The following is a 21,548-nucleotide window of genomic DNA, read 5'->3' as shown; positions in this document are numbered from 1 at the left end:
GCTCTGAGAACTCAGGTCTGGTCCCCCAAGAGATGCTCCAGGAAGCTATCGTGAGAGCTAGACGGCCACCATGTTGAAAGCTGCCCTGATTTCCAACCTAGAGCCTTTACGGAGAAACCCACAAAATTCCTGTGCCGATGGGTTGTTCTGAGACACACACACACACACACACACGCCCCATTCAACTCAACAACATCCCTGAAGTAGGTGTTATCATTGGTATTGGTTCCACTTGGCAGTGCAGAAACAGCCAGAGAGGCTGAGCAACTTACCTAAAGTCACACAGCAACAGCATGAGGCTGGGTAGGCCTTGAACTAAAATCCTCACTCAAGATTATTTAGTCTTACGCCAAGCGCAAGGATCTGACCCTTCCCCTAGCAACACTTCTAAGTAAAAATCAAACAAACAAACAAAAAAAAAAAACTTGGTTAAGATTAAAGAAAACTGAGTGCTGTCAGACAGGGACAGACACTGGGTTCTTTTCAGAAGCATTAGGGCCAAACACCTGACATACACCAGTGGCTCTCGCTGGTAATACATGTTGGTAATACATGTTGGCCCTGTCCAAAAAACCAGAACCTTCAGTTACAAAGGCCGATGGCTCCAGGAAGCTCTACCCACTCCCTACAGTGTGATCGAACTGGCTGACTAAAGGGGAAAAAGTGTTATCATGCAAGGGGGAGCGTGCAGCCACTGGGAACATCCATCTCCACCAACTACCTCAAACTAGCATGGGGACCTGAGTGGTCCTCTGGTCTCTCGTGCACACACGTGCACCTGCGCACTCCTGAACATGGACAAACACACACTGCACACACAAGGATGGGATGAGACCAGGCAGTGGTAGTGCACACCTTGAATCCCAGTACTCTGGCAGCAGAGGCAAGAGGTCCTCTGTGAGTTTGAGGCCAGTCTGATCTATGGAGTAAGTTCCAGGACAGCCAGGGCTACACAGAGAAACCTTGTCTTGTTGGGGGTTGGGGGAGCAGGGGAAGGTGACAGAATCCAGCAACAGTCTCTGACCAGCCCTCTCTGTCTCCCAGCAGAGGTGTCCATTATGGCAGGAGGATGCTGACACTCAGCTGGAACCCACCTAAGGAGCCCCTCCACATCACGTTCACCACCCAGGACACCCCTGGGACTCACGGGCCACGTAAAGGGCGACTCTGTCATTGTCCTTGTGCTGCAGGAGGTTCTCTGCGTAGTTGAGGCGGCTGCCTCTGAACCACTCGGGAACATCTGCAATTCCTTTGGATGTGTCCACAACCTGCAGAGGGACAGCAGAAGGGAGCCAGCGGCTCAGTGCAGAGCCTTGTGACGTCATCCATAGCCAACCTGAGGAGACAGCCCAGCCCTGCACCCAGGGAAGCCACCCCGGAAATTCTTACAACAGTTTACTGAGCACATAAGGAGGCAGCCGCTAAAGAGGAAGTAAAGGAGAGCAGAGGAAGTGGGGAGTTCAGGCCTGTCATACCAGCACCTGGGGGACAGAGGCAAGAGGATTAGAAGTTTGAGGCCAGCATGGGCTACATGAAATCCTGTCTCAAAAAGAAGGGAGTTAGCGTGGTGGTGTGGGTCTTCAATCCCAGCACTTGGAAGACAGAGGCAGGTGGATCTCTATGAGTTTAAGGCCAGCCTGATCTACAGACTAAGTTCTGGAACGGCCAGAGCTACACAGAGAAACTCTGTCTCAGGGTGTGGGTGGGGAGCGCTGGAGAAGTGGGGGAGTGATACAATGTCTGAAACGGGGACTAGGATGTAGCTTCTTAGCAGAGGACCTGCTCAGCATCCCAGAGGCCCCGAGTCATGCCCAGCACAAAAGTAAAAGAAGAACCCACCTAAGAAAAAGAAAATCTGTCAGAGAGCCTTGTCACACAGACATGCCAAAACAGGAGGCAAGCCTGGGGCCCTGCTCCACACACACACACAACCCACAATTCTGTGGGAAAATGACTCTGCCTTTCCTGTGGTGCAGAGACCTTAGTGTCTGTCTCTGAGTGCTGGCACATCAGCCTTACAGACAGCTTTGCCTAAACCAACAGTGAAATGTGCTTCAGACATGGGGCTCAAAAGGAGCTAAGAGCTCTCCGAAAAGTCTCCTCAGAGACCACAGTGACATGGACATGCTTGCTTATACCTCAGACTGCACACTTCAAAGCCACACCCACACTACATCTCACGCCAGTGTAATGTGAGGAGGAAGGTGTTTGGGGTTATCTGGGACAGGGTCTTCTTCGGACATAGCCCAGGCTGGCTCCAAGCTTGCAATCCTACTACTTTGGTCTCCTGTGTACTCTTTTAAGTTTTTCTTATTTGATAGTCTGTAGGGGTGTTTTGCTTGCATGAATGTCTGTGCACCGTATGTGTAAGGTACCTGTGGGAACCAGAAGAGGACATTGGATCCCTTGCAACTGGAGTTACAGATTGTTATGTGCTACCATGTGGGTGCTGGGAATTGAACCCAGATCCCCTGGAAGCGCAGCCAATGCTCTTAACCTCTGAGCCACCTCTCCAGGCACTGCCCTGTTTCATTTTCAAAGTGTTCCTGTATGCATGTGCATGTGTAAGGGGTGTGGCATGTACCACAGCACATGTGAGAAGGTCGGAGGACAATCTGCAGGAGTCCATTCTCTCTCCACCATGTGGGTCCCAGGGATCGAACTCAGATCATTGGGCTTGGCGGCAATTGCCTTTATCCTCTGAGCCATGTTGCTGGGCCACATGGGATTAGCGGGCATGATTCCATACTCCTTAAGCAACATGTCACTTGGAAACAGCCATGAAAGGAGACAAGAGTGTAGCCAGACTCGCTTACCTCATCATACATGCGTGAGTAGACGATTCCGCTGAACTTCCAGAACTCAGCCCAGAAGTCCGAATATGACCGGACGGACCAGTGGTATAAGTCATTGTAATTCCCTACAAAAACAACCAAAACAGCAACTTGTCAGCCTAGCAGCAAAGGGTGGCCCCTTGGTGGGAAGCCACAGGCCTAAGGACCTCACATGCCAGGGACTCAGTAACTCTGACACCCCTGAATGACTGGGAGGAGCTAAACCTCACAGCATAAACCCTTTATCCACAATCCCCAAGAAACAGTGAGATAGTGTGTGTGTGTGTGTGTGTGTGTGTGTGTGTGTGTGTGTGTGTTTGTGTGTTTTCGACAGCCCAGGGTACCTTCTTGATCTTCCTGTTCCAGCCCTCTGGGATTTCAAGAGTGTGCTACCACACCCAGCTGAGTATCTGTGTGTTTGTGTGTGTGTTTACATGTGGAGATCACAGGTCAACCTCAGGGATCGTTCCTCACACACCATCCATTTATCTGTCTGGGTTTTTTTTTTTTTTTTTTTTTAAGTTCTGTTTATGTGTATGGGTGTTCTGCTTGGATGGATGTCTGTGTATCACGTGTGCCTGGTACCCACGGAGGTCAGATGAGGGAGTCTGGTTCCCTGGAACTGGAGTGACAGATAACTGTCAGCCCCCTGTGCCGGTGCTAGGAACTGAATCCAGGTTCTCTGCAAGGACACCCATGGGGTGATTTTTCCAGACCCAAGCTTATTTTTTCTTGAGACAGGGTCTCTTACTGCGGACCTGGAGCTGGCTAAGTAGGTTAGACGGACTGGCTAGTAAGTCCCAGCTATCCGCCTGTGTCCTCCACCCCCCAAAGCAAGGATTACAGGAACACCCAACTTTATTCTATGTGGATCTTAGGGCCCAATTCAAGTCCTTATGCTTGTAGAGTATACATCTGAGCCATTTCCCTGGTACACAAAGCACAGCACATGTGTGGAGGTCAGAGGATGACTTTCAGGATCCTGGTCTTTCCTTCCACTATGTGAATTCCAAGGATCAAACTCGGGCCATCTCTCCTAGCAGCAGAGCCTTCTTTCCTGAGCTATCTTTCTAACTTCTCTGAAAGTTCATTTGTCCTCTCCTCCGCCCCGTGTGTGTGTGTGTGTGTGTGTGTGTGTGTGTGTGTGTGTGTGTATGTGTTTGTCCTTCTATCTCTCTGTCTCTCTTTTTGAGGTAAGAGTCTCATTAAGTAGCTCTGGCTGGCCTCAAACTCACTGTCTAGACCTCATAGGGGAATCTCACCATCTCTGACTCCCAAGTGCTGAGAGTAAACCTACGTGCCACCACGCCCGGCTGTCTCCAGGTTTTCTTAACAGGATATATGTTCACTGAGAAATGTCACACGGGGCTGGTTTGGTGGCAAGAATTCCAGCTGCCCCAGAAGCTGAGGCTGGGAGATCAGAAGTTCAAGGCTAGCCTGGGCAACTTGACTTGAGACCCTGTCGCAAAATAAGGAGTAAAGAGAGGGCCCGGATGCTGCACCGTAGTAGAGGACTTGCCTAGCATTCACAAGGCCCCGGGTTCCATCCTTAGGATCACAGAGGAAGAGGAAAACCATCAGATGGCAAAGTCTCCTCAGTCATGGGGCTGAGACAGATGAGCACTGCTGGGGAAGAGAAGCCTCAAAACAAACGGGGCCTGGTTTAGCCATTCTGGGAGGTTTCTAGATTCACTGATGATATTGCTACTCACACGCAGATCAGTCCCCAGAGGCTCAGGAGAAGCCGCCTGTTCTGTCAAGCAAGGGCAGGGCATCACTGGAATCTAGGACTCACTCTCTCAGACTCCTGCCTCAGGGGATACGAGGGGGGTGCGGGGGTGGGGGTGGGGGGGTGAAACAAGCTATGCATGCCTGTATTTCTCAACAGGACAAGAGTAACCTAAGTATGTGGAAGAAACCCAACCAAACTACTTGAAACAACGCTCATCAACACGCGCATATGAACTCAATGTTTCAGAGAACCTGGCAAGACAGACAGATCCAGGGACCAGAGGGAGAATGCAGCAGGCACTGGTGTGCTCCAAGATAGTCGAAGCTATCTTCTGCAGACCCCTTTCTGCAGATCCTGCCCAGCTAAATTAAAAGCTGGGTGTGGGAGCTGGGGTAACAGCTCAGAGGTTAAGGCGCTTAGCTTAGTGCCCAAGAGCCCAGAGCTGGGGGAGGGGGGAGGGCGGGGAGCACACAGACTTCAAGGGAAGGACAGTATCTGGAGACTCAGAGCCAGCCAGCTCACAGGTGGGAAAGCCTGTGAGCCACACGTGAGACTTTCCTGCTCTGGGTTCCAAGAAAGGATCTGGGTAATAGCATTAAGATGTCAACCCTCTCCAGGCCCCAGGCAGGATATACACAAAATAGATCTAGCATGCAGGGAAACTACAGGGTCCGGGAGTTTGTCACACCTGACCTGAGACAGCAATGACTTTGCCGGGGGACCTCGGACAGGCCACTCTGCCACTCCAGGACACAGTTTCCCTCCTGGGTCACTTCAAACTATTATCAAGTGGTTATAGATCCTCCCACGCCAGTAGAAAAATTCACTCAGGCTCCAGATCAGGCACTCACTGTGCCACTTCTGAGCAAATGGCCTGGGGCAAGCGGCCCTACCTCTCTGCAGTGAGTGGTATTCTTGTCTGAAGAAATGGGGGATGTAGTGAAAACCAATAGGGCACACTGCTTAAGAGCCATAATGGAGGCTGAAGGATGGCTCAGCAGGTAAAAATTCATAGGGCTATTACTGAGGACCCAAGTTTGGTTCTCAGCCTCCAGGTCAGACAGCTCTCAACTGCATCAACTCCAGTTCCAGAACTTTCCACGCTCTCTGATTTCTGTGAGCAGCAGCACTCATCAGCATAACTGCACACAGCCATATGTGTAGCCCAGGCTGGCCTCGAACTCGTGATCCTCCTGCCTCTGCCTCCTTCAGCAAATCCTACCGGCGTGCACCACCACAACCGGCTCACACAGCCATATGAATACACATAATTAGAAATAAAAATACTCCAGGTGGTGCCGGCGGCAGCATCGTGGTGCACGCCTTTGATCCTAGCACTCGGGAGGCAGATCTGAGTCCAAGGCTAGCCTGGTCTACAGAGCGAGGATAGCCAGAGCTGATGGTGCTTATCCTGGGGCCACTGTCAGGACCTAGGAACTGCCCAGTACAGTTCCCTGCAGTACCTAAAAAATCTGTCATTAATGTCACCCCTCTATTTGCATGAAGATCACACATGGCACCCGGGTGGTATATACTGAACTCATCCATATATGGCCAGGCAGCAAGAGAGTTAATATGCAGTAGTGTGTGGCTCTTTAACTGAGGCAGACTAGGGCAACACAAGGCTTGGGCAGTTCTACTGGTGAGACGGCTTCACGAACCTGTGGGAACCAACACTAGCCAAACAGGCCCCACGGGTCCTCTTCCTCTCTCAGGCTTAGTCACCTGGGTCCTTGCAAATGGCCAGCTCTGGGTGCAAAAGGTTTCCCAAGCTAATGAGACTGGCTAGATGCTAGAAATCTTCTCTGGACCCAAAAGTGGATTTAGGCTGGGCCTGGTGGCTCAGGTCTGTAATCCTAGCTACTCAGGAAAGCTGAGGCAGAAAGATCAAAAGAGCCAAGCCTGCCTGGTCTTCAGAGCAAGTTCCAAGCCAGCCTCAACAATTTTTAAGACCCTGCCTGACCAACCATGTCTTTAGTCCCAGGGCTCAGGAGGCAGAGGCAGGAGGAGGTCTGTGAGTTCAAGGCCAGCCTGATCTACAAAGTGAGTTCCAGGATATCCAGGATGACATAGAGAGACTCTGTCTTAAAAAAAAATTCATTCATATAAATATATATTTATATATATATATAAATATATATTTTATACATATACACACATATATACATACATATATACATATAAATAAATAAATAAATAAATAAATAAATAAATAGAAGGGGGTTGGAGTGTGGCTCACTGATAGAGCCTTGTCTAGCATGTGGGAGACCCTGGGTTCAATCCCTAGGACTTTAAGAGAACAGGAAAGCACCCAGCAACAGCATCATTGAGGGGTGTGGTCAGGCCCACAAACCTAGGGACCTGATTGATGGTCACATGGATATCTCAGCACCTCCAGAACCTAGTGTGGAGACTTTTCCACCATTGTGTCCTACCTCTGCCACATCATGGGGTGAGCCAAGAATCCTCTCATGGACCGCAACTGGAAGCCGAGGTGACCAAGGCACATTTGGTTCAGTGTGTTTTAACGCTTAACAGAGAGTCTAAACCATGTACTAGCATTTAGAATCTTAGTTTTAAATGAAAGGGGTGTGTGTGCGTGCGTGTGTGTGTGTGTGTGTGTGTGTGTGTGTGTGTTGCCTGACTGCAATCTCAGCACTCAAGAGTTAGGGGCACTAGGGCTGGAAAGATTGAGATTAAGCAGTTAAGAGCACTGACTGCTCTTCCAGAGGTCCTGAGTTCAATTCCCAACAACCACATGGTGGCTCACAACCATCTGTAATGGGATCCAATGCCCTCTTGTGGTGTGTCTGAAGACAGCTACAGTGTACTCGCCATTTATATAAAATAAATAAAAATCTTTTTTAAAGTATTTAAAAAAAAAAAAAGAGTTAGCGGCAGGAAGATCATGAGTTCAAGGTCAGCCAAGTGTGGTGGAACATGCCTGATTTTACTCCTAGCACTTGAGAGGCAGAAGTGCTCTCTGGGAGCTTGGGGCCAGCCTGGTCTATATAGTGAGTTCAGGGTTAGCCAAGATTACATAGTGAGACCCTGTCTTTTTTTTTTTTTTTTTTTTTGGTTTTTTGAGACAGGGTTTCTCTGTGTAACCCTGGCTGTCCTGGAGCTCACTCTGTAGACCAGGCTGGCCTCGAACTCAGAAATCCACCTGTCTCTGCCTCCCAAGTGCTGGGATTAAGGGCATGTGCCACCACCGCCCGGTGAGACCCTGTCTTAGGGGAAAGAAAAAGGAGCTAGGAGTGAGCCATATGTGTGTTGGGGGTGGGGGGTACCTCTAACTCTATGCAAGAATCCTCAGCATCCTTAAACCGGCAAGGCAGAAGGAAAGCCCTAAAAAAAAAAAACCACATGGATATAGGGAGAAAGGACACAACACAGAGGAAAGACAGCATTTGAGGTAGACCTGAAAGATGCCCCAAACAGATAAGAGGGAAGGAGACTGGAAGAAGGGAAAAGGGAGGGGCCATGCAACCACCATCCGTGGCTGCCTCGTGAGAGGACTGCACAGATGGCAGGCAGGCTCTGGCTTTCCATATCCAGCCCCTCAGCTTTATTTTGTAGTCATTCTTTCGGAGACAAGATCTCCCTCTAGAGTCCAGGCTATCTTTGAACTCACAGCAATCCCTCTGCCTCTGAGTGTGAGTCACTACCGGCTGGTAAGCCTCCCCACTTTTAAACACAACATAGTCAACGTAACTTCTAAACAGCAACCCAACAGCTAGAGACTGGAAGGACGGGAGATTAAGGATGAGGGGTTACTCAGTAAACCTCTAGCCAAGTGACAATCTCCAGCGGTCATCGCTCAGGACTGGACTGTGCCTGCCACCTAAGGTACACTAGGTCCTCATTAAGCTCATTTTATAGATGAGGAAACCAAGGCCAGAGGCAATTGGAGGACTGACTGACTTGTTCCTGATCACAAAGCAAGGAAGCTTGAAGCAGCCAGGTCCAAGCAGGGTGTCAGGTTACAGCTCCCTACAGTTGTTCTTGCTATGGAGAAAGCGCTGGCCCACTTCAAAGGGCTGCCCTCAGTAGAGTGAAGTGCCAGGCCTACCAAGCCCACAGGAGCACCAGATCAGTACTTCATCACTGCTGGCAGAGGAAACAGATAAAGTCCAGGGAGAGAACAGAGGGTGGAAAATGGATGCAATCCCGACAAGGATCCAGCTGGGTTAAGGTTCTTCTCCTAGCTCACACCCACGAACTGACCAAGTACAGCCTGCAAGCCCGGCAAGTGGCCAGGCAAGCATCTGTCTCCAGGTGAGAGGGACAGGAGGGAAGGGGCGGAGCCCTGTTAGGAAAGAAAAAGAACCCTGTGGAAGCTCTGCTTCCATCCCCAGGCTCTCCAGCAACAGTGTGCAGGTGCATAAGCAACAAGGGATTGTAGAGAGTCTGGGAGGCCAGCAACGACAAAAAGACCTGCACTTGGAGAGTACCCCAGCCAGCAAGGGGGTGCACAGTGCAGAGGGGATGAAAAGAGGCCAGCCAAGTGCTGCTGAGACACTGGGAAGGAGACCCAGAGGACCGGTGCTCAAAAAAGAGAAGATTCAGGAAGGATCCCCTGAGACAGATCCTGGGAGCAAGACAGGCATTGACGCCAACGGAAACAAGGGGGTCACCTGCAGTTATAGGGGTAAAAGAGGTGAAAATGAAGAAGGGAACCAAGGTGAGCTGAAAACCCCAGGCAGACACCTGAGATGGGGGCAGAGCAAGTGGAGGGACTGAGCAAGCCCTGTGGATGCCTGGGAAGGGCATATGGAAAAGAGCCTCACCAGGGAAGGCGTTTGCCCCACCCATAAATCACACAGACCAGGGTGGTGGCTGGAAGCAGGATCTGTTCAGAGTTGGCAGTTTAAACGTAAGAAAGGACTCTACCATAACTTTAAAGGAAGGAGAAATGAACTCTGGCCTTTTCAGGAACCTGAAATTTCAAGTTGGTCCCTAGCAAAGGCAGATAGAGGGAGCCTGTCGCATGAATCCCCGTGAACTCAAAAAGAACTGCAGATAAGGCCAGAAGGAAGCCCCCCACAGGCTGGAAGTCAAGACCCCAGGAGCCACTTCCCAAGCAGGCAAGCCTAGCAAAAGATCCGAGGAACCAGAGGGGTTTGCCACTTGCAGAGGGTGACTCACCTGCAGAAAGGGGGCCTCTACAGGCGGTGATGCTTCCCAAAACATTGAAGGATACACCAACAGAAGGCCAGCACCTCCTAGAAGAGGGCCCCGAGCCAGGGGACTGACTCCCCCAACCCAAAGACAGGGACACTGGCCATCCATCCATTGGAGGCCCATGGCAACAACTAGGAGGAACCTCTCTAGAGGGGGACCCCAAGTCAACGAGGATCCCCCAATCCCAGTACCACTCATCAAGATACCATCCCAGCAACTGAGCAGGAAAAGGGAGGAACCTCCCTAGAGGGGGTACCCCAAACCAGGGGGCTTCCCCGACCCTAAGACAGGGACACTGGTTTGATATCCATCCATCTAACAGAGGCTTATCCAAAAGCTAGAAGGGACCTTCCTAGAGCGGTCCTCCCTGGAGAGAACAGCTTCCGGGAAGACCCGTGACGGGAGTGCACTAGCCGCGTGCCCCGCACTCACCAAGCGCCAGGCCGCAGGCGGTACCCACGGCCGCCCGGAAGCGGTCCATCTGCGTGTCCTTCTTGCTGTCAGGCTCCCACATCACCTGGCACTCCATGATCTCCTCGCGCTCGAGCCGCGCCAGCTTGGACATGGTTGCGGAGCTGCGTGACAGGGGCTGCCGGGCTTTGGCTGCGGAGAGAGCGGAGAGCGCAAGGCGTGGAGCGGCTCAGAGCGGCGCGGACGAACCACAGCGCGAGACTGAGCCAGCGCCGGCGCGGCCTGCGGGACATCCGGCTTGGTCACACCCCCAAGCAGGCTTCGCCACGCCTCCAGAAGACCACGCCTCTTGAGACCACGCCCTCTTCTGTAACCCTCCGCCGCGCTTGCAAATGGTGCGCTTGCTGCCAAAAAAAAAAAAAAAAAAAAAGTGCTCGCCTGCGCAGGTGCTGTAAGCGTGTTCCACTCCCTCACTTGTTGCGGAACTTACCGCGTGTTTCCCTCTTTACTTATCGCCCTCGTTCATTCATTCATTCATTTATTCAGAATTAAGTTGCTCCTCCTACAATCACTTAGCTGCGGAGGTGTCTTAGGCAGAAAACGCGTGCAGATAGAGGTGCAGAAGGAAGACCTCTAAAACTCGTGTCGGAGTCTTGCGCGCACGCTCACTCACAGGGATGCTGTAATAGGGATACGTGGGGAATATAATCTAACAAAAGATACTGAGTGCGATCTCAAGTCTATCCTCAGCACCAAAAATAAAGCGTTAAGCACAGAACATCCTGGGGCAAGCCTGAAACCCAGCATTCTGGAGACTAAGGCAGGGGGATGACAGTAAGTTCCACTCCAGCCTGGACCCCAAAGCATAACCTTGTAATCCCAATACTTAAGAGGTAGAGGTAGGCCGGGCGGTGGTGGCGCACGCCTTTAATCCCAGCACTTGGGAGGCAGAGGCAGGCGGATTTCTGCGTTCGAGGCCAGCCTGCTCTATAGAGTGAGTTAGTTCCAAGACATCCAGGGCTACACAGAGAAACCCTGTCTCGAAAAACCAAAAAAAGAAAAAAAAAAAAGGTCGTCCGGGATTCAAGATTATCCTTGTTACAGAGTGAGTTCAAGACTAGCCCGGGCAACCTTTAAAAAGCCCCGTCTTAAAACTAAAAGAGGGCTAATCTAAAATAGAGGGCTTCCAAGTGCTGGAATTAAAACTGTGTGCTGCCACCATGTCAGGCTTTTTGTTTTGTTTTGTTTTGTTTTGTTTTGTTGGGGATGATTTATGTGTATGGGTGTTTTGTCTGAATATGTTTGTGTATGCTTATGTACCATGTGCATTCCTGGTGCCCAAGGAGACCAGAAGAGGATTTTGGATATAACTCCTGAGACTGGAGTTCTAGATGGTTGTGAGCCACCATGGGGGTGCCGGGAATCAAACCTGGATCTTCTAGAAGAGCAGCCAGTGCTCTTAACCACTGAGCCATCTCCCCAGCCTCTCCATTTTGTTAAGACAGGCTCTCTCACCAGTCCAGAGCTCACCAAGTAGATTAGGGTGGTTGACCAATGAGCTTCAGGGATCCACCTGTCTCTTCCTCCCCTCTCCAGTGCTGGGATTACAGATGTGTGCCACCTCACCTGGCTATTTTCACACGGACTCTGGGGATCAAATTCAGGTCCCCTCTCATATGCAGCAGCCATTAGTCTTTCAAGCCATCTTCCCAGCCCCAAGGATGATTCTTTTTTTATTTTTTTTTTTCTTTTCCTTGTTTTGTTTTCGAGGCAGGATTTCTCTGTGTAGTCCTGGCTGTCCTGGAACTCATTCTGTAGACCAGGTTGGCCTCGAACTCAGAGATCCTCCTGCCTCTGCCTCCCAAATGCTAGAATTAAAGGCATGAGCCACCACCATCGGGCTAGGGATGATTTCTTATATGGGTCTAGAAACTGAGGTGTAAAAAAATAATAAGCCGGACGGTGGTGGCGCACACCTTTAATCCCTGAAACCCTGTCTCGAAAAAACCAAAATAATAATAATAATTCCAGACGTTTCCTCTGGTGTGGCTCTTCCTGCTTCTCCCCAGTTTGTGAGGGAGGCGGAAGGGCAAGAGAGAACCTGGGGCATGAAGGGAGGAAGAAAGCAAAGACAGAACTGAAGCCTGCAGCCTCTTAAGAATCAGCACTAATCTGCTCACACAGGTAGAGCCCTCGGGACCTACACACCTGGCCGCGCCTCCTAACAGGAGACACTGGGGATTATGCTTACAGTGCATGAGCCTCCAGACACACAGCAGGTATTCAAGACCAGAAGACAGAAGCTCTTACAAGAGATGGGAGTGATCTAGAGCCAGGCAGCTCCAGGCAGTGGATCTGGGCAAGGGGAGAGCTGTCCCCACCCCTACTGTGCGTTGGTTCTGTGTCGTTCTAGTTTGCTGTGATAAACAGAAAGCAACGTGGGGAGGAAACGGGCTATTTGGCTTACACTTCTAGGTCACAGTCCATCGCTGAGGGAGTCAGGGCAGGAAATCAAGCAGGAGCAGAGGTTAAAAAAAGAAACTTGTTCCTTGCTCCCTAGGCTCTTTCAACCTGATTTGTTCATTCGTTTGTTTGTTTGTTTCCTTTTTTGGAAGCAGGGTTTCTCGAATGTAGCCCTGGCTGTCCTGGAACTTGTCTGTAGACCAGGCTGGCTCAAACTCACAGAAATCCACCTGCCTCTGCCTCCTGAGTGCTGGGATTAAAGATATGTGCTAACACCACCGGGCCACGCTTTCTTACACAACCCAGGACTATGTGCCACAGTGGTGGTACCTTATAAATAATCGATCAGTCATCAAGAAATCTCCCACAGACATGCCACAGGCCAATCAAGAGGCAGTTCCTCAGGTGAGGTTCCTTCTTACAGTATGAATCTAATTTGTGTCACTTCAGTGATTAAAAAAAACAAAACAAAACCAAACCAAAACAAAACAAACCAAACAAAACAAAACAAAACCAGCATCCAAGGTCTGAGACCCTTCACTCTCAAGTCTGTTATCCAAACTTGATCTCTCAGCAATCCTGTCAGCCTCATAGACGTGGCCCTCAGGACCGCTGGAGTCCTACCAAGCTCTCTCTGGCTCCACCACCAGATATTTTTTTAAAAAAAAAAAATGTATGTGTATGTATCTCTATGTGTGTGTTTGCAACATCAGAACAGGGATTCAGATTCCCCGGAGCTGGAGTGACATGTGGTTGGGAGCTGGCAGATGTCAGTGCTGGGAACCAAACTCTCAGGTCCTCTGGAAGAACAGCAAGTGCTCTTAACCACTGAGCCGTGTCTCCAGCTCTCACAGCAGCCGATGCTAACCAGTTTCCATCTGTCAATCATCAACAAACGCCCAGAGATTCCAACTTCAGTCTGGGCACATGCTGCACACAAGTAGCTTCCAGGAGCATCACCTCCCTCAGAGACACACATAAACACACCCCAGCCACATGCCGGCTTCCAGGTCTGTGTGTCTGCACTGTCTCTGTCTCGGGAGTGTGTTTTCATTCAGAGGTTGGTTCACCTCAAAGATCTCCTTGTTCCTTCATCAGCAGAGGCCAGGTTCCACAAAAGCAAAACCCCTAGTCCAGCTAGAGCAACCCAGCTGCAGTGGGTGGATCACAAAGCCACCGTCTGAGAGATGCTCATTCAGAAAGCCCAGTGGCTACAAGTTGGTAGGAAGGGGATGGGACGGGAGGAAGCCTGTATTGGCCAGGAGTGACAGCGCATCTGAAGGAGCCTTTGAGGTCCTTCTTGCTCCAATCATATTCTTCCTAGCCCAGAGAAAGGGGAGGAGAGTCATAGAAGGCTGCAAATTACCTGGAGACTCTGTAGGAGGAGTGGTTGACTTGAATGCACGAAGGCCTGGGTTTGATGTCCATCATCACAGGAACCCAGGGTGATGATCCACATCTCTGATCCAAGCTCTAGGGTGGTGGAGGCATAAGGGTCAGGAGTTCAAAACCAGCCTGGGCTAGATGAAACCCTGTCTCAAAAATATTATTGGAAAAAAAAATGGTTCCAAATTTAAAATGAGACAAAAGGACTGGGGACCTGACTCAGGAGTAGAGCACCTGCCTAGCATGTGCGAGGCCCTGGGTTCAATCCACAGTATAGAACACAAAGTAACAGATTTATTTATGTATTGTATGTATATGGGCATTTTGTCTACATGTGCATCTGCACATCAGAAGAGAGTTGTGAGCTGCTGTGTGGGTGCTGGGAACTGAACTCAGGACCTTCCGAAGAGCAGTGTGTACTTTTTAACCACTGAGCCATCTCTCCAGCCCCTAGAAGGTGACTTCTTAATTGTCTGTCCCCTGAACCAGCCATCTGTTTCTTCATTGCCAGTTCAAAGCCAGCCTGGGCTACCAAGTAAGACCCTATCAAAAACAAAAATAAAAGTGGGTTGGAGATCATACTAGAGGTAGGCTTTGTAATATTATGCTCATGAAAAAGAAAAAAAAAAAACATTTTTAATAAGATCATGTAACCTAATACCTGTGTGAAGTGAAGCGAAGCTGTCCAGCCCACAGATGTTCTAGAAGACCCAATATTGAACAGAACACAAAGGGCCTATTGGGTGAGAGTATATAACTACTGCTGTGTGTGTGTGTGTGTGTGTGTGTGTGTGTGTGTGTGTGTGTGTGTGTTTTATCTGCCTGTAAACCAGGACACTGTGTGTGGATATATTACAGATCTCAAAGAGCTAGGCACTGAGTTGTTTTGGATAGCAGACCCAGTTGCTGTGCTTTGGGGCAAACACGGATCCCAGACCAGACAAGAACAAATCTCTGGTTCAAACCTGCCCTTTACCTGGGGCACAGCACAGGAGGTTTTGATGCAAGGCCAAGTCAGAGCTGAGGCAAAGTGTAAGCCCTCTAGACTGGGCCAGAAGTAAGGCAAGGTGCATTCGGGGATGGTTTCCTTTCCTGCCTTCCAAGGTGAGTGGCTTCACCTTCTCACTACACCCCCGAGGGCTATGAAAATAGGGCAGGTGCCAACCAGCTCCTTCAAGCCAGAGGTACCCGAGGCAACAGGACAGCTCAAACCCAGCTTCTCGGCCTCCTCCCCATCACCAAACAGGGATGTGGGGATTAGAAACAGGATTAGGAACAAGGCCACAACAGACACAGTGGGAAATCCTGCAGGGATGAGTGACACTGGGCAGGTAGGAAGGCCAGAGGATTCTTGGGATGCTGAGCTCTGGGCCACCAGATACAGAAGTGTCTGCACTGAGAGTTTCCATTACAGAAGGGCCAGCCCGATACAAGCAAACCCCAGAACTTTCTTCTTAGAACTACATACACACTTGAGGAACTGGAGAAACGGATCATCAGTTAATAGCATTTACTGCTCTTCACAAAAGACCCAGGTTCAGTTCCCAGCACCCATATCAGGTGGTTCACAACCACCTGTTAGCTCTGAGGGTACTTGCACACATGTGGTGCACTTAAACTCTCTACAAGTGAAGCTGGAGAGATGGCTCAGCGGTTAAGAGCACTGACTGCTCTTCCAGAGGTCCTGAGTTCAATTTCCAACAACCACTTGGAGGCTCATAACCATCTGTAATGGGATTCGATGCCCTCTTCTGGTGTGTCTGTGTTGGGAGCCGCAGTGAGCATGTCAACATTCGCCATTCCAAGATGGCGCGGGCATCCTGTCCTCCCACTAGTAAACAACTGACTGCGCAGGTGCAAAAGGCAGAAAGTGCGCCAAAGTCACTGCCCATCCCGGGGCGTAATATGGGGTGATGAGTGAACAGCCAATCAGAAGTGAACACGTCACTCTAGGGTGTATTTAAGCTGTGCCTCTTCCTGTCTTTTCGTCTTTCCGCTTCTGTTGTTACAAGTAAAGCCTCGTCTGTGGTAACCACCCAAAACTGCCTCACGTGTCTCTCTTCCACAGGCGAAAGGGGACACGGAGGGGCTCGAACATGTCTGAAGACAGCTACAATGTACTCATATACACAAATAAAACTATTTTTTAAAAAAAAAGCCTATACAGGGATATACATAACTTTATAAATAAACTAATAAAAGCACACATACACTTGGAAGCTAGAGATAGCTCAGCAATCATTTGTTGCTCTCATAAGACCTGGGTTCCTTCCCAACAGCCACATGCATGATGTAGATACACTATATGCAAAGTACTCATGCACATAAATCTACCGAGGCCCAGCTCGGCATCCAGGTACCCAAGGAAAGCAACTAGGGGTTATGATGTTAGTGATTGGGGCCAAAAGCTGATGGCTTTTTGGCAATTTAACTCTCTCTTGCTGTTCTGGGGCCAGAAGCTGATGGCTTCTGGCAATTTACTCTCGCTGAGAGCAGCAGGGGAGTAAGAGAAGAAAAAAATCTGTCCCAAGCCTATTTCTATTCTTAGTGTAATTTATGAGAGTTCATTATATTCCTTATTATTCAGCCATTACTCGATATTCTGTGAGGAGGGGACACATTCTATTCTTTTTTTTTTTTTTTTGGTTTTTCGAGACAGGGTTTCTCTGTGTAGTCCTGGCTGTCCTGGAACTCACTCCAGGCTGGCCTCAAACTCAGAAATCCGCCTGCCTCTGCCTCCCAAGTGCTGGGATATATATGGAAGTCAGGGGGTATCAGATCCCCCTACCCCCCCACCCCCGTGAGCTGCCTGATGGGGGTGCTGGGAATCCACCTGAGGTCCTCTGCAAGAACAATACGTGCTCTTAACCACTGAGCCATCTCTCCGGCTCCTACTGTATCTTTTGAAACTAAGTTCTGGTGTAAAAACACTATACAACGCAGTATGACAGTGAACTCACAATCCTCCTGCCTCCACCTCCTGAGTGGGGTATTGACAGGTGAGTACTGCCACGCTGGGCTTAAGATGCTGCTCTCTTATCTCCTGTCCATCCCTATGCAGCAACATTCGGTGACACAGAGATGATGAGTTGTAATTCTTCGAGCCCCCACCTGGCCCCCGTCCTTCTGGAGCACACACAGCTAGTGTGACCATGAAAACCGCCTGGACAGCGCTCACCCTGGCTCCCACACTAATCCCAAGGCAAAGGTCTTCCTGCCTCTGCTGTCCCTCAAGACAACTGGGCTTAGTGGCCGGCCAGGTCCCTTGAAGCTTGCCTGAGACTGCTCACTTGTTCAGAGTGAGAAAGGTGGACTCGATGGGGTGAAGCAGACGCCCTTTGGGTTCACTTGGCTTTTTTCCTCATCTTACGTAAGCTCAAAGTTCTCTCTGTTGCAGCTTCCAGAGAAAAGGTCCTTTACCAATTCAAAAGTCGCCAGTGTCTTCAGCTGGCATCTGTATCAAAAGAAGGGGAGCAGGAGTCAAGGTGCCTCTGATAGCCTCTGTGAATAAGGGTGTACACCACAACTCCTGGCCCTAAGCAGACTCTTTCATTGAACCTGAAGTCCACCCATCCGCTGGCCAGTGTTCCCAGGAATCCTCCTGTCTCCACCTTCCCAGTGCTGGGATTATAAACAATCCACTCCCGTACCCAACATTTTACGTGGATTCTGGGATTGGAACTCAGGCTCCTCATGGTTGAGCATGAAGCACTTATCCACTGAGCCGGACCCTGAGCCTTCTAAAAATGTGTGTGTGTGTGTGTGTGTGTGTGTGTGTGTGTGTGTGTGTGTGTGTGTATGTGTCCAGCATAGTCTCTGGCCACTACTGATTCATCTCCCCAACATTCACATTTATTTTAAGGGGCGAGGGTGTACATGACAAGTGCCACAGCAGAGATCAGAAGACAACTTGTCAGGACTCAGTACTCCCCTTCTGTCATGTGGGTCTTGGGAATTGAACTCTGGTCCTCAGTCTTGGCAGCAAGCCCCTTTACCCATGGAGTGGAGCCATCTCTAGGGTCATCATTTCAGTCTATGTTCAGTGGGTGGCTGTGGATGCCTTACTGGTATGAATGAAGAGGTATGCTCTTCCTGAATTGCTCAGGCTGGCCCTGAACTTTCTATACAACCCAAGCTAGCCTTGAACTTGTATACTTCCTGCCTCAATCTCCCGAGTAGGTAGGTAGGTAGGTAATGATTACAGGCCTGTGACACCACAACAAATTCCCATCTTCCTTTAATTGGAATTTTCTTGAGGTGTATTTGTTTTTGAGATGCAGTCTCTCATGTAGCCCAGGCTGGCTTTGACTTGCTATGTAGCCCAGGATAACCTTGAAATCTTGATCATCCTGCCTCTAACTCCCCAGAGCTGAGTTGGCAAGTATATACCACACTTCCTTCTCTCTCTCTTCTTTCTTTTGCTTGTTTCTTTATTTACTTGATTGTTTTAGGGAAGTCTGTCTCTCTCTTTATCTCTCTCTCACACACAATTTCTTTTATTTACCTGCTTGTTCCTGGAACTCATTCTGCAGACCAGGCTGCAGAACTCAGAAATCTGCCTGCCTCTGCCTTCCAAGTGCTGGGACTAAAGGCGTGCGCCACCACTACCCGGCTTTGATTTCTCTTTCAATTCTATATTTATTTACCTTTTTGTTTTAGGGGTGCCGGGGCTGGAACCCAGGGCTTCTCGCAAGCGACTCAGGTGCTTGCAACAGAGCTACTCCGCAGCCTTAGTTGAAAGCTAGATCGCGGAGTGCCTCAGGCTCTACACCAGCCCCAAGGAACTTCTTTCCGGACTGGCGTAGCCACGCCCTTGCCGCATCCCGGCGGAGGGATTCTAAGCACAGGCACGCGCCATAGGATATTGGCGCGTTGATTGGCTGGTGCAGGACTGGCCCCACATCAGCCCAGATCGCGGTGCCGGGAAGAGCCGGCCTAAACAGCAGCCAATCACATGGCATCTGGGTGCGTGGGCCGCGCCTCTAAGCCAATCCGAAAGGAGATCCCAGTAAGGGCGTGCCCAATAAGAGCTGGGCAGAGGGGCGGAACCTCCAGAGACCCGGGAGGTTGGGCGCGGCTTTCACCTTGACAACCTGAGAGGCCAAAACTTGGGAACCCTGGACCGCAGCCCTGGATGGATGCCCGAGATTCTGAGAAAATGCTTTCTTTTTAAAGAAACATTTTTTGGAGAAACTTTGTTTCTCAAAATTTGCATTATTGACCAAAATATTTTCCCCTTTCCACCAAAATGCTTATTTTATTTTTTTAAATTTATTCCGAGACACAGGGTCTCATGCAGCCCAAGCTGGCCTGAAAATCTATATGTGGTCGAGGCTGGCCTATGAACTTATGATCCTCCTCACTCTACCTTGCATGTGCTAGGTGGGAGGTATGTCTCACCTCCAGCATGCTAGGTGAGCATTGTACGCACTGACCTGCATCCCCAGACCAAAAAGGGTTTAAACACCTGCGTACTCAGGTATGCATGCTGAGCTAAGATAGGGGCAGGACCATGTATGGAGGACCAGGGGATCCACCCAGCCCAATCCTTTACATTATGGTCCAGGGAACAGTGACAGAAGCCTGAAGCAGAAAGTGTAGCTGGGTCACCAGAGCAGGGGACTGCTTCAAGCTGGATAGGGTAAAGTGACATTGGGACTCAGTAGAATACGAACGAAGAACGATCCGATCTGCAGCCTTTATGCACTGTCTCCTCTGCATAGCCCTTTGGTAAAGTGAAAGCAGGGGCAAGCCCTTAAGTGAACCCAACTGAAAGCAGGCGCCCTGACTTTCACCCTTCCCATCCCAGCTAGGACAAACGGATGCATTGGCTTGGCACAAAATAGACTTGACAGGCTTGCTGCCTTCTTGTTTATTTATTGCTGAGGCAAGGAGGGTCAATCTCCTTCATACAGTGAGTTCAAAGCCAGCTTTGGCTACCTAGTGAGCCCTTATCAAAAAATAAATAAATGAAACTAACAAAAAAAAAACCAAATGCCACACTTTGTCCTGGAAAAAAAGGTGGGGATTTTTGTACTGCCTCCAGGAAGGTGGTGTGATTGAGAGCTGTTGGCAACCAGTTCCAGAGAGACCAACCACCGTTCGCTGAGGTATCTCAGCCTCCAGGACTCTAGGCTTTCCTTTTTCTTGACAGAGACAATCCATTCTTAACAGTGCCTTGTACAAGCTCAGACAGAGGGAGCTCAGGGAGACACAGGAGGCTTTGGCCACCACTCAGAGGAGCGCAGAGTGACCACCTTTGCTGCCAGCCAGACTTCCTGGAAACCCATTGTTGCAGCATCTCTCCCTTCATCTACCTACATCTTCCCCACACAAGCAAGAACAATAGAAGCATTCTACCCACATCGACCAATATTTTCCATGCCCGGCCAGTACTGCCTGGCCTTGGGATAGTGTGACTCTCGTTATTGTGGACTATCTCAGGATGAAGACTTCTCTATATTCTGAAACAAGTACAGATAGTCCTGCAGGGATGGACAACTGTTCTAAGTTCTAGAAGTCAGAATGCTGGGGGTCACTTCAGGCAGTGGGCCCTTCAGCACCACCTTCTGAGGGTAGGTGAAAAGATACTTTTCCAGTCTAGTGGTCCCCCTCCTTTGAGTGCCCAGGGCTCAGAGGGTCACAGGGTAGAGACTGATTGAGGGCTTTACTCTTCAGGTAGAAGGCACTGGCAGCATGGTATAGTGTGTGTGTGTGTGTGTGTGTGTGTGTGTGTGTGTGTGTGTGTGTGTAGCAATGGCAGGAGGAGGTACCTTTCCAGGGTTTCCAAGGCCCTCAGGTGTCTGAGCCTTAGCTCCTGACAGCGACAAGTGTCACAAGTACAAGTCTGACACTGAGACAGATAAGAGAGACTCATCTCTCCCTGGGGCCCTAGGTAGGTGTTAAGCAATTAGAGAATTGTTTTAAATCATCATTTTTGTGATGGGGCATGCTTCTTATCACAAACTCAGGAAGCTGAATTTGAGGCCAGCCAAGACTACATAGTGAGATCCTGTCTCAAAATATAAAAATCAGTATTACTGTTAACCGTAAGTTACTTACAAGCACTCCTGATAATTCTGTTTTTTTCTTCTTTCACAATTTCATGCACACATATAATGTATTTTTATTATATTCACTTCCCATGCATGTGTAGATAAATAGGTAGGTACGTATATCCATACTATGGTCCACATACAGTGGTCAGAAAAATAAACTTAAGGGAGTCAGTGCTCTCCTTCGACAATGTGGGTCCCAGGGATCAAACTCAGGTTGTCAACTTGGTGGCAGGCACCTTAACCTAATCTCACTGGCCCCATTTGTTTCCAAGACAGGGTGTCATGTAATCAAAGGGAATAAGGAGGTAAGAAGGCAAAAAAATAAGAGACTGTAGGATCTGGTTATGGAAGTGTTGCAGAAATCAGGCTAGCCTTCAGGGCCAAAGGTGTGATCCCAGGGTCTAACCTGTTAATGATGGCAACTTGTAATGCAAGGCAGACGTTAAGAGCTAAGGTATTTCCCACAGGAGAGCTGGACGT

The 21,548-nt window shown here is 49.6% G+C and overlaps 1 protein-coding gene across 4 annotated transcripts in view; it reads right to left on the bottom strand.

Moving 5' to 3' along the window:
• The window catches only part of Aacs (acetoacetyl-CoA synthetase), a 50,622-nt gene extending 31,811 nt beyond the window's left edge, over positions 1 to 18,811 (bottom strand). The window contains exons 1-6 of one of the 4 annotated variants that reach the window (XM_076922966.1): positions 18,657 to 18,811; positions 17,189 to 17,464; positions 13,991 to 14,097; positions 10,183 to 10,565; positions 2,817 to 2,920; positions 1,148 to 1,268 (exon numbers count right to left, since the gene is read on the bottom strand). In XM_076922966.1, the coding sequence (XP_076779081.1) occupies positions 1,148 to 1,268; positions 2,817 to 2,920; positions 10,183 to 10,315 (358 nt within the window). In that variant the 5' untranslated portion in view covers positions 10,316 to 10,565; positions 13,991 to 14,097; positions 17,189 to 17,464; positions 18,657 to 18,811. The remainder of the gene's footprint in view (positions 1 to 1,147; positions 1,269 to 2,816; positions 2,921 to 10,182; positions 10,566 to 13,990; positions 14,098 to 17,188; positions 17,465 to 18,656) is intronic. The other 3 variants (XM_076922968.1, XM_076922967.1, XM_076922969.1) reach the window with 3 other exon arrangements.
• Positions 18,812 to 21,548: the final 2,737 nt, after the last annotated feature.

The sequence above is a fragment of the Arvicanthis niloticus genome, chromosome 24, assembly GCF_011762505.2.
Source record: "Arvicanthis niloticus isolate mArvNil1 chromosome 24, mArvNil1.pat.X, whole genome shotgun sequence".
Taxonomy (NCBI): Eukaryota; Metazoa; Chordata; class Mammalia; order Rodentia; family Muridae; genus Arvicanthis; species Arvicanthis niloticus.
Note: the sequence above shows the minus strand (reverse complement) of the source record. Positions and strands in the feature narration are given on the sequence as shown.